Source organism: Anolis carolinensis, chromosome 2 (assembly GCF_035594765.1).
Source record: "Anolis carolinensis isolate JA03-04 chromosome 2, rAnoCar3.1.pri, whole genome shotgun sequence".
NCBI classification, from domain to species: Eukaryota; Metazoa; Chordata; class Lepidosauria; order Squamata; family Dactyloidae; genus Anolis; species Anolis carolinensis.
This window is the reverse complement of record NC_085842.1, coordinates 183,605,345-183,620,348: the sequence shown is the minus strand read 5'-3', so window position 1 is coordinate 183,620,348 and position 15,004 is coordinate 183,605,345. Positions and strand designations below refer to the sequence as shown.

The window sequence follows — 15,004 nt, the reverse complement described above, 5'->3', positions numbered from 1 at the left end:
GAATTATAGCGCTATAATTGTGTAGTGTGAAAAGGCATACTGATTCATGCTCTCAGTTACCTCACAATTTTGTTAAAATTAAGGTTGAAGAAAGAATAGAGTGGGTGAATCAGAAATCTAGGAAAAGTTTACAGCCTCAAACAACAAGGCTGGTAGACGAAAAGGAAGAAACAGAAGAAGAAGAAGATGAGATAGAGATAGAGGAAGAAGAAGAAGAAGAAATACCACCAGGAGTAGGAAAAGAATCGGACGAAGACCAAGAGCTAATGAAATTTGATGAACCCCCCGAAAGTGAACATGAATAAAGGAACTCAGATGTATTGTTTAAAAATCTACTCTAACAATGTCAACGGATTAAATTCCCCATGTAAAAGAAAAGCGCTAATGTCTCAATTAATAAAAGGAAAATACGATGTTGTGGCCCTACAAGAGACTCATATATTAGCTAAACATGCATTACACTTAACAAATAAGAGAATCGGTAAAGAATTCATTGCGTCTGATATTGTAAAAAAGAGGGGCGTAGTAATCTATATTAAAGAAAATATCCCAGCAACAGTTCAATTTAAAGATATGGAAGGAAGATATATAGCAGTTTTGATTGACATGGATCGACAAAAAACCCTCATTTGCAATATCTATGCCCCAAATGGTCCCAAAAAACATTTTGTGAATGAGTTAAAGAAAAATATAATGAAAGTAAATTTCGACCATCTAATAATACTGGGAGACTTCAATGGAGTTTTAGATGTTGGACTTGATACGAGCAATTCAACTAAAAACAGAAACTATGTCAAATCCAGATTAATTCCACAAAATTTTGTAAAATTAAAAGAAGAATTCGACTTACAAGACGCTTGGCGCATCCACAATCCAGGAGTACAGGACTATACCTTTTTCTCTGCAAGGCACAAGTCCTGGGCGAGAATTGATATGGCTTGGGTCTCTAATTCATTATGTACCAAAATAAAAGAAATCAAAATACATCCTAGAGATAAATCAGACCACTGCCCCATAACTATTACGATCTATAGGAAAACATTGACTTACAGATGGAGATTAGATGAAAATTTATTGAAATTAGAGGAAGACATAAAAATTAACAAACAACTGATAAAGGAATTCTTTACAATAAACAATACACCGGAAATTAGAGTCCAAACTCTATGGGATGCATTTAAAGCTGTCATAAGAGGTTATTTTATTCAACAAAAGGCAGAGAGAAACAAGAGGAAAAATGAAGAATTGAATAAAATCAAGAAAGAAATAGAATCCCAAGAATCTAATCTTAAGATAAATCCATCAAACAAAGAAATAACAAAAGAACTATCAGCTTGGAAGAAAAAGAAAACCCAAAGGGAATTAGAAGAAACCGCCAGACAGCTGAAATTTATTAAACAATATAATTTCGAAAATGCAAATAAACCGGGCCAGTGGTTGGCGAGAAGGATAAGAAAGAAAAAACAAAGACAACAGATAACAAACATAATAGAGAATGGTCAAATACATACAACAGACGAGGAAATATTAGAGACATTCAAACAGTACTATACGAATCTATATAGAAAAGAAGAGGTTAATATAAATGAGATATCTCAATACCTAGGAGAATTTAAGTTCCAAAAAATATCGGATCAACAAAGAGAACTTCTAAATAAAGAAATAACAATAGAGGAGATTAGAAAAGTAATAATGACAATGAAATCGAACAAGGCTCCGGGTCCAGATGGGTTTCAAGCTGATTTCTATAAAGTCTTTCAAGAAGAAACATTACCCCACTTACAAAAAATCATGAATGCAGTTTTAAAAAATTCGGAAATGCCCGAATCATGGCTACAGGCAGAAATTGTTGCCATCCCGAAGGAAAATAGTGATTTGACCAATATAAGAAACTACAGACCAATCTCTCTCTTGAACGCAGACTACAAAATTTTTACGACAATCCTAGCTAATAGATTTAAGGAGTTTTTAAAAGAGTGGATAAGTCCTGACCAAAAAGGTTTTCTCCCAGGTAGAAACATGAGTGAAAATGTAAGATGTATCGTGGACATATTGAATATTACGAACTCCATCATGAAAAAGAAATTGCTTTGCTAGCCATTGACGCGGAAAAGGCATTCGATAATTTAAATTGGTCTTTTTTTAAACTATTATTTAAAGAATTAGACATAGGTTTCCATTTTCTGAATGCTATAGATGCGATATATAGTAGACAAACGGCCAAAGTAACGATAAATAATCAACAATCACGGGAATTTAAGATCGAAAAAGGAACGAGACAAGGTTGCCCACTCTCACCCCTTATATTTATTTTTGCTTTGGAACTATTAATTAATAAGAAATCAGGAGTATAAAATTTGGGCGTTTGCGGATGACGTAATATGCATTATTGAAGAACCAAGACAACAAATTAGCAAATGGATGGCGACAATAGAACGTTTTGGTAACCTAGCTGGATTCAAATTAAATAAACAGAAAACAAAAATGTTAACAAAGAATATTTCCAAGAAAAATCAGGCTGCTCTACAAGAACTATCTGGCTTAAAGATAACACCAAAACTAAAATACTTAGGTATTTGGATAACAGCGAAAAACGCTCAATTACTGAAAAATAATTATCAGGACAAATGGACGGAAATACAAAAAGATTTAAGACAATGGCAATCATTAAATATATCCTTGCTAGGCCGAATAGCGACGATTAAGATGAACATTCTCCCAAAAATGTTACAGTTATTTCAAAACTTACCAATTCTTCGAAACCAAAAACAATTTAAAATTTGGAATAAGGAGTTATCCAAATTTATTTGGAAGAATAAAAAGCCAAGAGTAAATTACAAGGTAATGACAGATCTTAAAAGTAAAGGGGGATTTGGTCTGCCAAATTTACAGCTCTATTATGAGGCATGCGCCCTAAAATGGGTCAAGGAATGGGTCACCCTGGCGGATGAAAACACCTTAACCCTTGAGGGGTTCGATTTGCGTAGAGGATGGCATGCATACCTGTGGTATGGAAAACGAGCGGTAGAGAAAAATTTTGGAAATCATTTCATTAGAGCATCCTTAATCAAAATTTGGGAGAAATATAAGAATTTTTTATATAATAAAACCCCGTTATGGATCTCGTCGCTGGAAGCGAATCAGAGAAATATACTAAGATGGAAGAATTGGCCCAAATATAAAGATCTTTTGAAGAAAAAGGAGGGTAAATATGAATTAAAACCTCAGGAAGAATTGAAAGATAGTTTTAAAAGTATTTCCTGGTTCCAGTATGCGCACATTAAAGAGCAATTTATAAAGGATAAAATAGTAGGTTTCAGTGGAGAAGAGAGTACATGGGATAAAATCTTATCGACAAGCAGGAAGGAAATCTCTAAGATTTATAATATGTTGCTAGGTTGGTCTACGGAAACTGAATTAGTGAAAAATTGTATGATTAGATGGGCAAAAAATATTGGCCGCCCAATAAGAATGGAAGAATGGGAACAAATTTGGAATAAGAAGTTAAAATATACCTATGCATGGGATTTAAAAGAAAATTGGCTAAAGATATTCCACAGATGGTATATGACCCCTAAAAAGTTAAATTCAATGTATAAAAATTACCAGAATAAGTGTTGGAAGTGTAAAAAGCAGGAAGGGACATTTTTTCATGTATGGTGGACATGTGAAAGGTTACAAAAATTTTGGAAAATGATCCACGTAGAGTCGCAAAAAATTTTGAATGTGAAATTCCCAATGAAACCTGAGTACTACTTATTGGGACTATCAGATATATCGCTGAAATTAGATACTAATGATGATAAACTATTTATGTACATATGCACTGCAGCAAGAATAATAATTGCAAAAAGATGGAAAACAGACGAGATTCCGCAACTGGAAAACTGGTTGGAAAAGGTAGAAGAAATTAAAGACATGGACAAATTAACTTTTTATTTGAAAACAAGTAGAGGAAAACTGATTAAAAAGACAAATTGGGAAAAATTTGACTTATATATTAGCGAAAGCTTAAAACAGTAAATTGAACCGGGACATAGTAACAATTATATATTAATGAACTTGTTTTTCGAAAAGGGGATAGAATGGAAGTCTTCACTGTACCCTCACCCCTTCCGTGTTGATCCTTATGTGTTTGTTCTCTGCCACTCCCTCCCATTCCCTTTATTTCCCTTCTTAGTTATCCCTCACTGTCATTTGTTTTTAAAATTGTGTCTATGTATTTCACTTACCCTTCAATAAAAAATTAAAAAAAAAAAAAGAAATCTAGTTTCCTTTTGCAGCTATTCATGCATTTCTCTTTCCTTACAGGCCCGAGAAATTTCTGAGGAAGAGATCCTTTTGGCTCACAGGTGAAAGCAAATATTGGAGTTGGGTGGGCTTGAAAGGTAGAGGGGCAGTGGTCAAGATATGTGATTGTCTAATCTACTGACATATTTATATACTTCTTAACAGTCCGGAGTACCTGGCACTGATGAAATCAACTGAAACAATGAGCAAGGCTGAGCTAAAATCCCTGTCAGACACATTTGATTCAGTTTATCTACATCCAGTGAGTATCCCCAGAGTTGTATGTGTTTGAGATATAAAACTGGTGAAGCACAAGTCTGCTTTCTGTCTAGGAATCTCTAGATTCTCCAACTCAACTTGGTGGCAAAAGTTGATCACAAAGTCATATTGAAGGACCCAGAGTTTCCTAGAGAAAACATATTGATCAAATCTGCAAATAATGAAAACTGCAAAAGCCAAACCTACAAATGTGGAGGGCGGACTGTATTTCTTCTCTGATGCGGTTGCTATGATGTGCCTACTGTGCAGCAAAACCTGGACAAAGTAGAGAAATGTGAGAGCGGATGAATTTAGGCCAACAATGGTTAAAACAAGGTTGTGGAACCACAGCCCATAAGATGTTTTAGGCCTTTGATCCACAGCAGCCTTAGACCTCTTCTACACTGCCATATAATCCAGTTCAAAGCAGATAGTCTGAATTTTATATGGCAGTGTAGAAGGGGTCTCAGCCACACTGAAGGATGGTATCAGATTGATGTGATAGTACTTGCAGGTCATCTTCTCCTGGAAGTGCAATCATTCCCAGCCATTGTAACAAGTAACAAATTGCAGCCAACTTGTAGGAGAATTCATTTGCACACCTTCAAAAAATTTCCAAGAGGCAACTGAGCAGAAGATCCCAGAGAGATGGTATTTCAATGTCTTTTGTATCTTTTTGTTTCTCCTCCATGGCTACATGCCGTCTCCAGACAAAAGTATATTTGTGTATGATATTTGGCTGCAACTTCCAGCAGCCCTATCCAGGGTGGTGGAAAAGTAATTGGAATTGCAATACAGCAGTATTTGGAAGGCTGCCTAATTACCACCTGTGCTAAATAACCAGGTCATAGCACACATTGCAGAGACAGAAAGAGCACTGGATCTGACACTTGTATAAGGATTTGTGGGACGACACTAGAGTACAATTCTTAAGACCTATGTAGGCAAGCTGTCAAGCTGTTGGCTGATGTAAGAGTTCTGTTTAATCCTCTGGAGTGAGTGGCAGCTGTTGCTGGAGCAGGAGTTGTGAACTGATTCTCTTCTCCATTCAAGAATTCCTACCACTGTGCCTGCCTCGCTGCTGGATCTGTCCTGCAAGTCGTGGAGAAAGTCTGGTCTGGGGAGCTCCGTAATGGGCTTGCTGTGGTCAGGTGAGGCAAAAACCAGGTGTCCTGGGCATGCTTTCATTAAACAGATTTTATTTTAAATGTGGCCATGAAGTTCCACTTGGGATATTGTATAAATATCTCTTTCTAATAAGATTTGGGAGATGAGCATACAGTTTTCCTATGTGTTGTGCACAGAAGGGATGATAAGTCATGGTTCTTTCTACTCATGATAGATGTCAAGAATAATGAATCAATTTTCATCCTGTAGTTTCTGGATGGTCATGAATCCCCCCCCCCCCCCCCCCGAATCATAGGAAAGTGTGCAACTTTTCCTTTAAATTGTGAGGCTTGCCTAGAACACTGCATTGTTTTTCAAAACTGACAAAAGCTGAAGTTTCTGTAAGTCTAAGTTTCCTTTCATGCTAACATTTGAGCTGCACAACAGTTGAACTGGCGAAGGCTGCAGCCACAACACTGAACACTTTTCTGTGCATTGCAGAGCTGCACAATTTTTTTAACTCTTGTGTAGTTTTAGAAAGCTGGACACTTTGTATTATGCTGGAAACACACACACACAATGTTCCTGCAAAGTTGTCGGGACTTTCGACATATAATTTTTCTTCCTTTGAGCTGGAAAGTCCAAATTTGACCCCAGTCTGGAAGCATGAATTCAATAGCGCTATGCTCCCAGTGTGCTATGCCTAACGAATACTGTTCTCTTTCTACCAGCCAAGAAAGGAATGATTTTCCTGAGCCATAAAATAAGAAGAGGAAACAGATTAAGTTATAAGAAATCAAATTTAATATGACATCTAGAGGAAGTTTCCAAGAATAGGCTGGAAAGATAGGTTGCTTACCTGTTACCGTGTTTCTTTGAGTGGTCACCTGTGAAATTTGCACCTGTGGTATTTCCTGCGTCCATGCAGCTGATTCGGATCCTCATTGCAAGCTCTTTAGCAAATGGACTCCAGCCCTGCCCATCCCCTGGGGATATTTATTTATTTATTTACAGCATTTATATTCCGCCCTTCTCACCCCGAAGGGGACTCAGGGCGGATCACATTACACATATAGGCAAACATTCAATGCCTTTTAACATAGAACAAAGACAAGACAAACATAGGCTCCGAGCAGGCCTCGAACTCATGACCTGCTGGTCAGAGTGATTCATTGCAGCTGGTTACAGTTGGCTTGCTCTCCAGCCTCCGCCACAGCCCAAGCCCGATATAATGAATATGTGGGGCTTGGAACCTCAGTTCCCATACCGCAAAGCAGCAGCCGACAATGTGTGAAGGACATGCGAATTTCACAGGTGACCACTCAAAGAAACACGGTTACAAGTAAGCAACCTATCTTTCTTCAGCCTGGTCACTATGAAATATGCATCTGTGGTAGACAAGCGAGCTGTCCCATGGATGGTGGGTGTCATGCCAGTACTGAAAATAATATTGCTCTTCTAAGAGTCGCATCCTTCTTAGCAAGAAGGTCCAGCTTATAATGAGACACAGAGGTGTGTGTCAACAAGACGGCCACCCAACAAATGTCCTGCAGCGGAATGCCCCTCAAAAATGTTGTAGATGCAGCAACTGCCCATTTTGAATGAGCATGGACCTGCCAGGTTAACTGGTACGAAAGTTGTATTCACTTCACTTCACTTTATTTCTTAATTAGTCGCTCTCCACCAGAGTGCTCCGAGTGACTTACAATTTAAAATATCATTCCACAATATAAAAATTGTCAACACTATCCAGGCTGATAGTCTTTGAGTGGATATGGGAAGGCCCACAATGTCCTTGCAATAGTGTTGAGGACTTTCTCAGTGGGAGTATGCATTGAACATAAAACGCGAGGGCCCTTCAGACGTTGAGGCAGTGTAGAGAACACTCCAGGGGAGTTGAGGGCTCTAAGAAGAAGGTTGGAAGGACAATGTCCTGAGACATGTGGAATCTCAATGACACCTTAGGTAAAAAGGAGAGATCTGTGTGGAGGATTACCTTATTTCTGTGAAATCTGAGATATAGCTCATTCACCCGAAGGTCAGTGAGTTCACTCGCTCGGGGTGCAGAGGTAATTGCTACTAAAAACGCTGTCTTCCAAGAGAGATGGGAAGTATGAGACACAGCCATAGGCTCAAAAGGTGGTTTGATAGGGCTGACAAAACGACCACTAGCCGCCAGGAAGGAGGTGCTGGGGCTACCTGAAGGCGGAAGTTCTTAAAACCTAGTAGGAAAGTCCTGACAAGAGGGCCCGCAAATGGAGAAGGAAGAGAAGCTTTACCTCTGTAATGAGCTACAGCTGCCAAATAGCATTTAATGGATGATAGTGAAAGGCAGAGTGAAAAGTCCAGGAGAAGCGGAGTGCACACTGTGAGGGGATCGTCTTTTCACTCCTGCATGAAAGAGATGAAATAACGCCACTTACTGACATACAATTGTTTCGTGGTGGGCCTGTATGCAAAATCCAAGGTGTGTCTTACTGGATGCAAGAGGGACGCGCTTTGATCAGTCATGCCGTTAGTCTGAGGTTCTTGATTTCAGAGTAGGGAACATTGCCCATGCTGGAAGTCAGGAGATTCGGTCTGAGTGGCAGCCGCACATAACGGCATCGGCCAACTGTAGTAGAATGGCAAACCACAACTGTCTTGGCCACCATGGTGTGATCAGGATGCAATTGACTTGTTCCACCTGGATCCTCGCCTTCATTCTGGTCAACAGCAGTAGAGGCAGGAAGATCTAGAGGAGAGTGCTCGACCAGTCCAAAAGGAAAGCAACCTATGTGATGATGATGAGGAAGGTGTGTCCCGTAAAACTGGCACTTGGCGTTGTGTGGCGACACAAAGAAGTCTATGCACAGAATTTCTACTTGTTGAGGATAGAATTTAGAATTCTGCTGCTTTTGTAGATGAAAGGAACAGAGGCTCCAAGCCCCACAATTTCATTATATCCTCAGGTGATGGGCGAGGCTAGAGTCCGTTTGCTAAAGAGCTTGCAGTAAGGATCCAAATCAGCTGTGTGGATGCAGGAAATACCACAGGGGCATATTTCACAGTGACCATGCTGAAGAACTAAATGTTAAGTGAACACATGATTCCCAGTGTGTTGTTGCTTGTGTGCAAGGATGATACAAACTGATCTAATCCTGCCACATGACACCTTATAGTCCTTTGTTTCCAGGATATTTTTTCTCCAGACCATTTTTAAAGTCTTTGATTCTGAGCTGAATAAAACTGAAAACAAATAGAAGGCTGGGAGAGTTAATAACCCATCTTAGTGCCTTAGTGCACATCTACTGCTGAGAGCATGAGGCATTTTCAATAAATATGGCTATTCGGTTTTATTCCTGCTTTATATCCTAGTTTTGACCTTTTTAAAGATCAACATGCAAGAGGAAATGGACTTTATCATATGATTTGGGTTGTACATATTTAACTGTGATATAGAATATGTAACCCTTTTGTTCAACCCATTTCTATTTCTGTGATATAACTACTGCTACTGTGTGATGTTTTGCTTCTAGCTTCTATGGATCTCTACTGTTACATTGAAATGGAGAAGATTGCTCACTGACGAACTTATTTTATATCATGTCTAATCACTTTCATAGCCTGGTGAAGGGGTGATTCATTTTTATCCATTCTTATAAAAGCTTATATTAAAATAAATTTGTAAGGTGTCATAAGATTCTGTCTTAATTTGATAATTTTCTCTTGTTTTGTGCTGTGCACGCCCTGAGTCTTTTGGGGGTATCTGTCTAGACATCTCAATAGACAAATAAGAGTTCATGCCAACACAGTTTTAAAGTCTGGCTGCCTCAGTATTCTATATTACGTGGACTTCCTGACATCCAACCCATGACTTTCTGTAGTTCTGCGATTACCCCATGTTGCTTCTTTGCTCTTTCAGGCCACCTGGACACCATGCTCAGCATGATAAGATGGATGGCTACTGTATGTTCAACAATGTAGGCATTGCAGCCCAATATGCTCGGCAGAAATTGGGAGTTGACCGGTGAGTAGTAGGATCCAAGCCAAAGGTGCCTACAGTCTCATGGGTTAGCTCAAAGGAAGCCAACATTGACCACATTTCACTTCATATACATCATGGGTGCAATACTATTACCTTTGCCTACAGGACTGCTAAATAATTATTGGAGTAATATATTCTGAACACTTGAAACATGTTTGAAATAGCAGTATTTGTATATTGAATCAGATGTTACATATTCAAGTAATTGCCCAGTTATTTGATATGAGATGCTTCCTTACTGTAACACCAGCCAACACACAGTGTGGTGCCTCAAATGTTAACCCTATTTCTGGGTATATTTAACCTGCTGACTCCAAAAATAGCACCAGTTTTCCCCTATCAGTTCTAGTTTTTGAGACACAGACCATGTGACATCTACTAGTCACCATCTGCTCATCCATAGAAAATCATGATAACCATATCTAAGAAACTAGAGTTGATACAGTCTATCCAATGCAATTTTCTGAATCGGTCCCCCAAAAATAGAGTTTAAAACGAAGATACCAAGACTTGTTTGTTGTTGGGCTGTGTAAGTCACCATCCAGTTATAATCCATTTCATTTTCTGATTAAAGGATCATTGAATACAGATGACCAAAAGAGAACTCCTCAGTAGGAATATCTGGATTGTTGATGGTGACTCTATAGTCAATTTCAGCCAGAAGCTGATCACAGAATCTCCCTGGACATATTAATTGAATCTTCAAAAATTAAATTAGCAAAGAAGTGTATTCCAAATAGCTGAATTTTGATTACTCTGTCTAGAACTTCCTCAAAGTGGGGAATCTTTGCCCTCTCTAGATGTTGTAACTCTTAGTCATCTCTCATTATTACCTCTACTGGCTGGACTTGATGGAAGCTGCAGTCCCATCAGCACATGGAGGGCTGTCTGCATTTCCCCTTCCAGAGCTAAAAACACATGCAAACATAAGCAATACTCAGGATCCTGGAAACTGTAGTTCAGTGGGCCTGTCAAGACCTGTCTGTTAAGGATCCCAGTCCTCCTGAAAGACTACAGCCAGCAGAACATCTTGGAAGGATGCTGCTGGCAGTAAAGGCTGATCCTATTTTGTCTCTTTCGTTTATCAAATTTGTTTTCTTTTTTTCTTTCCAGGGTGCTTATTGTTGATTGGGATGTGCATCACGGGCAAGGCACCCAGTACTTATTTGAAGACAATCCCAGGTATGAAACGCAGAGGTTGCTTTGGTTCAAGGGTTCTACGGGGTGGAGGGGAGGCTAAAAAATGAGGCTGGGGAGCATACCATGTTGGAAAATTAGGAGTTAGCAAAGGAAGGGGTCATCAAACAGGGGCCTGAACATGGATTGCTGTGGCCGAGCTGATTCATTTCTGTTTCTCTTCTGGTCTCTTTTCCTAGTGTCTGTTATTTTTCCATCCATCGCTATGAAGGTGGCAACTTCTGGCCACACCTCCCTGAGTCCGACAGCCATGCCGTGGGCAGAGGTCGGGGAGAGGGATACAACATCAACGTGCCCTGGGACCAGGTAGGAAGATGGGGTGCATTGTGTGTTTTCGAACGGGGTGGGACAAATGCTAGATAGAGGCTATGTTGTGGGGGAATAGATGGTTCTCTTTGCAGGACCATGGAAGTTTGTACCCACATTTCTACTCAAAACCTTTTGCCAGTCATGCCTTTCAAAGGCTTTTGGGGAGACAACAATGGTTAGTTTGCTATACTTGAATGCCCCTTTATATGTTTCAGGCAGGAAAGAAGCTCTTTTCCTGACTATCCTTTAAAAAATGTGAGAGGGACTAAAATTATCCCCCAGGACAGTAAAGTGCCCAATAGCACCCTTCAAAGGGAATTATTGATCATTTTAGATTCTAATCTCAGCATCAAAGAGAATAATTTTGGACTCCATTCTCAGCATCGAAGGGAATTATTGATAATTTTGAATTCTAATTTCAGTGTAGTGTTATATGCGTGGGGGAGGAGGAATTTATTTGTCACATCCAGATTACAAGCTGCTATCTTCCTGTCTGTCCCTCTAGATAGGAATGGGGGATGCAGACTACCTCGCTGCCTTTTTGCATATCCTGATGCCTGTGGCCTTAGAGGTAAGAAATTCAACTAGACATCATTGGCAACTTACTTCAGTCCTTCTGTGCTCCTATAGCCAAGGGGCCCTTTGAAGAGGCTGAGGGAAGGAAGTGGCTGGCCAGAATGTGGCCAGTGAGATTTATGGTGTAAGCTTATGGTGGCATCTTCTCTTTTATTTTCAGTTTCAGCCCCAGTTGGTACTGGTTGCTGCTGGCTTTGACTCTGTAATTGGTGACCCTAAGGTATGAAAATATATCTATTACTCTCTGCAAGATAAGTCTCAGCATTTTCCTCCCTTTTTTCTGTAGGGAATACAGATCTGTTGTTGAGTGCTTGTGCCTCTCCCTTCTGTGCACTCTAAACATGATTTGGGAGTGTGTCCTGGGTCAGACAGCCCAAATATGGGCCTGTGATAATGTCTGTGATCTAGAGCTGGTTAACTTAATGTAGAGACCTGACGTATGGTCCGCACAAAGCCTTTTAGGTAAACTGGATACCTAGCTTCTTACCTACCATCTTGAAAATATATCTCATATTCTCTGAACATAAAGTAAGGTAAAGGTAAAGGTTATCCCCTGACGTTAAGTCCAGTCGTGACCGACTCTGGGGGTTGGTGCTCATCTCCATTTCAAAGCCGAAGAGCCGGCATTGTCCGTAGACACCTCCAAGGTCATGTGGCCGGCATGACTGCATGGAGCGCCCTTACCTTCCCGTTGCAGCGGTACCTATTGATCTACTCACATTGGCATGTTTTCAAACTGCTAGGTTGGCAGGAGCTGGGGCTAACAGCGGGCGCTCATTCCGCTCCTGGGATTTGAACCTGGGACCTTTCGGTCTGCAAGTTCAGCAGCTCAGCGCTTTAACACACTGTGCCACCACCAAGGGCCCTGAACATGAAATAATATATTTCAGTATATGGTCTCTCTGGTAATTTTGCATCTGCTGACCATGTGGGCACCCATATTATTCAACAGAAGGATGAGTTTAGAGTTTTGACAGAAGAGAATAAAGGGAACAAATGTGCTTCTCCACCCTACAGTCCTACCAAGCCGCAGTTGGCAGACTGGAAAGGAGGGCCTGCACCTCCTTTCTTGTTTTCACAATGTTGACAGTGATTTGAATGGAGAGTTGCAAGTGATGGTAATGAGGCAAGGATCTTTCTTCCCGCTCCTAATTCGATCTAAGCCAGAACAAAGAAAAGTGTTGTTGTTTTTGTATGCCTGGACTCTGGCCCAGGTTTCAGCAGTGGCCAGAGGTGCCTTTGCGCATTTAAAACTTGCCAACTGTGCCCGTTCCTGGAGAAGTCAGACCTGGCCATGGTGCTACATGCCTTAGTTGCATCCAGTTTGGATTAATATAACATACGCTACATGTTACATGTTGAAGAATGTTCAGAAAGTTCTGCTGGTTCAAAGAGCTACATCCAGGTTGCGAACTGGGGCTGGCTAAAGGGAGCGGACAACCCCCCTGTTGCAGCAGCTCCACTGGCTGCCAGTCTGTTTCCACGCACAATTCAAAGTGCTGGCTATGATATTTAAAGCCCTAGATGGTTCAAGACCAGGCTATTTGGCTGACCGCCATCTCCTTGTACGAACCAGACCAGGCCCTGAGATCTTCAGGAGAGGCCCTTCTCTCGGTCCCACTTCCATCGCAAGCACAGTTGGTGGGAATGAGAGAGCAGGTCTTCCTTCTCGGTGGCTGCCCCTTGACTCTGGAACTCCCTTCTTCCCAGGGAATCTGGAATGATCCCCTCTCTGCTGTCCTGGCAACAGGCTAAAACCTTTTTATTCAGACAGGCTTTTGAAGAAGTATGTTTTTAAGAATCAGTAAGGGGGTGAGATGGAGTGTTTTAAGCATGTTAAATAGGTGTTTAATGGTGTTCAGTGGTTTTAACAGTTTAGTTTTAATATTGCCAATATTTCACCCTTCTTAATGTTTACATGTTTTTTTCAGGTTTTAAATTGTTTGTCCTATTATAGTGTTAGCTGCTTTGGTTCTCTTTTTAGAGAGATAAACTGGAATAGAAATTATTATTATTATTATTATTGACACAGCAACATAGTATGACACAGCAAACAAGACAGATATGTTGGATTTTGTTTCACAAAATCACAAGTCGAACACTTCCCAAGTGTCTAGGACTGTGTGATGTATTTTCAGATGATGCGCGCAGAACCCAGTAGGGTGGCCTTTTGCAGTTGGTAGATCATAATTTTGTCAATGTCTATTGTTTCCAAATGCCGGCTGAGATCTTTTGGCACAGCATCCAGTGTGCCCATCACACACCTATACTGGTTTCTGCCAGAGTCTTTGAACAATTTTGAGGTCCTGATAGCGGCTGAGTTTTTCCTGTTGTTTTTTGTCAATGCGACTGTCACCTGGGATGGCAACATCAATGATCCAAACCTTTTTCTTTTCCACAACTGTGATGTCTGGTGTGTTGTGTTCCAGAACTTTGTCAGTCTGGATTCGGAAGTCCCACAGTATCTTTGTGTGCCCATTTTCCAATACTTTTGCAGGTTTGTGATCCCACCAGTTCTTTACTGCTGGGAGGTGGTACTTGAGGCATAAGTTCCAATGAATCATTTGGACCACATAGTTGTGCCTCTGTTTGTAGTCTGTCTGAGCGATTTTCTTACAGCAGCTGAGGATATGATCAAAGGTTTCGTCGGTTTCCTTGCACAGTCTTCATTTTGGGTCATCAGCTGATTTTTCGATCTTGGCCTTAATTGCATTTGTTCTGATGGCTTGCTCCTGGCTGCAAGGATATTATTATTATTATTATTATTATTATTATTATTATTATTATTATTATTATTTCTTACTTATGTCAACCCTGTCACTGAGCTTTCTGAAGTTGAGAATCCCTTTCCTGGGGTTGCCCAATGAATTTTTATTACCAAGCAGGGATTCAAAACATGGTCTCCAGAATTAAAGTCCAGTCTCAGATGATTATGCCACATTGGTTACAGTCCTATAATTCTCATAGCCACATCACTCAGTGATCATAGAATCATAGAATAGTAGAGTTGGAAGAGACCTCATGGGCCATCCAGTCCAACCCCCTGCCAAGAAGCAGGAAATCGCATTCAAAGCACCCCCGACAGATGGCCATCCAGCCTCTGTTTAAAAGCTTCCAAAGAAGGAACCTCCACCACAGTCTGGGGGAGAGAGTTCCACTGCCGAACAGCCCTCACAGTGAGGAAGTTGTTCCTGATGTTCAGGTGGAATCAGACTAGCTGGAGAATATGAAAAGTAGTGC

At 40.5% G+C, this 15,004-nt stretch overlaps 1 protein-coding gene across 3 annotated transcripts in view; it reads left to right on the top strand.

The window, feature by feature from the left end:
* Nucleotides 1-15,004, top strand: part of hdac6 (histone deacetylase 6) — an 83,382-nt gene that overhangs the window by 21,899 nt on the left and 46,479 nt on the right. For all 3 annotated transcript variants that reach the window (XM_062971268.1, XM_062971269.1, XM_062971270.1), the window contains 8 exons: nucleotides 4,312-4,352; nucleotides 4,456-4,552; nucleotides 5,602-5,699; nucleotides 9,560-9,664; nucleotides 10,796-10,864; nucleotides 11,059-11,185; nucleotides 11,694-11,759; nucleotides 11,925-11,984. In XM_062971268.1, the coding sequence (XP_062827338.1) occupies nucleotides 4,312-4,352; nucleotides 4,456-4,552; nucleotides 5,602-5,699; nucleotides 9,560-9,664; nucleotides 10,796-10,864; nucleotides 11,059-11,185; nucleotides 11,694-11,759; nucleotides 11,925-11,984 (663 nt within the window). The remainder of the gene's footprint in view (nucleotides 1-4,311; nucleotides 4,353-4,455; nucleotides 4,553-5,601; nucleotides 5,700-9,559; nucleotides 9,665-10,795; nucleotides 10,865-11,058; nucleotides 11,186-11,693; nucleotides 11,760-11,924; nucleotides 11,985-15,004) is intronic.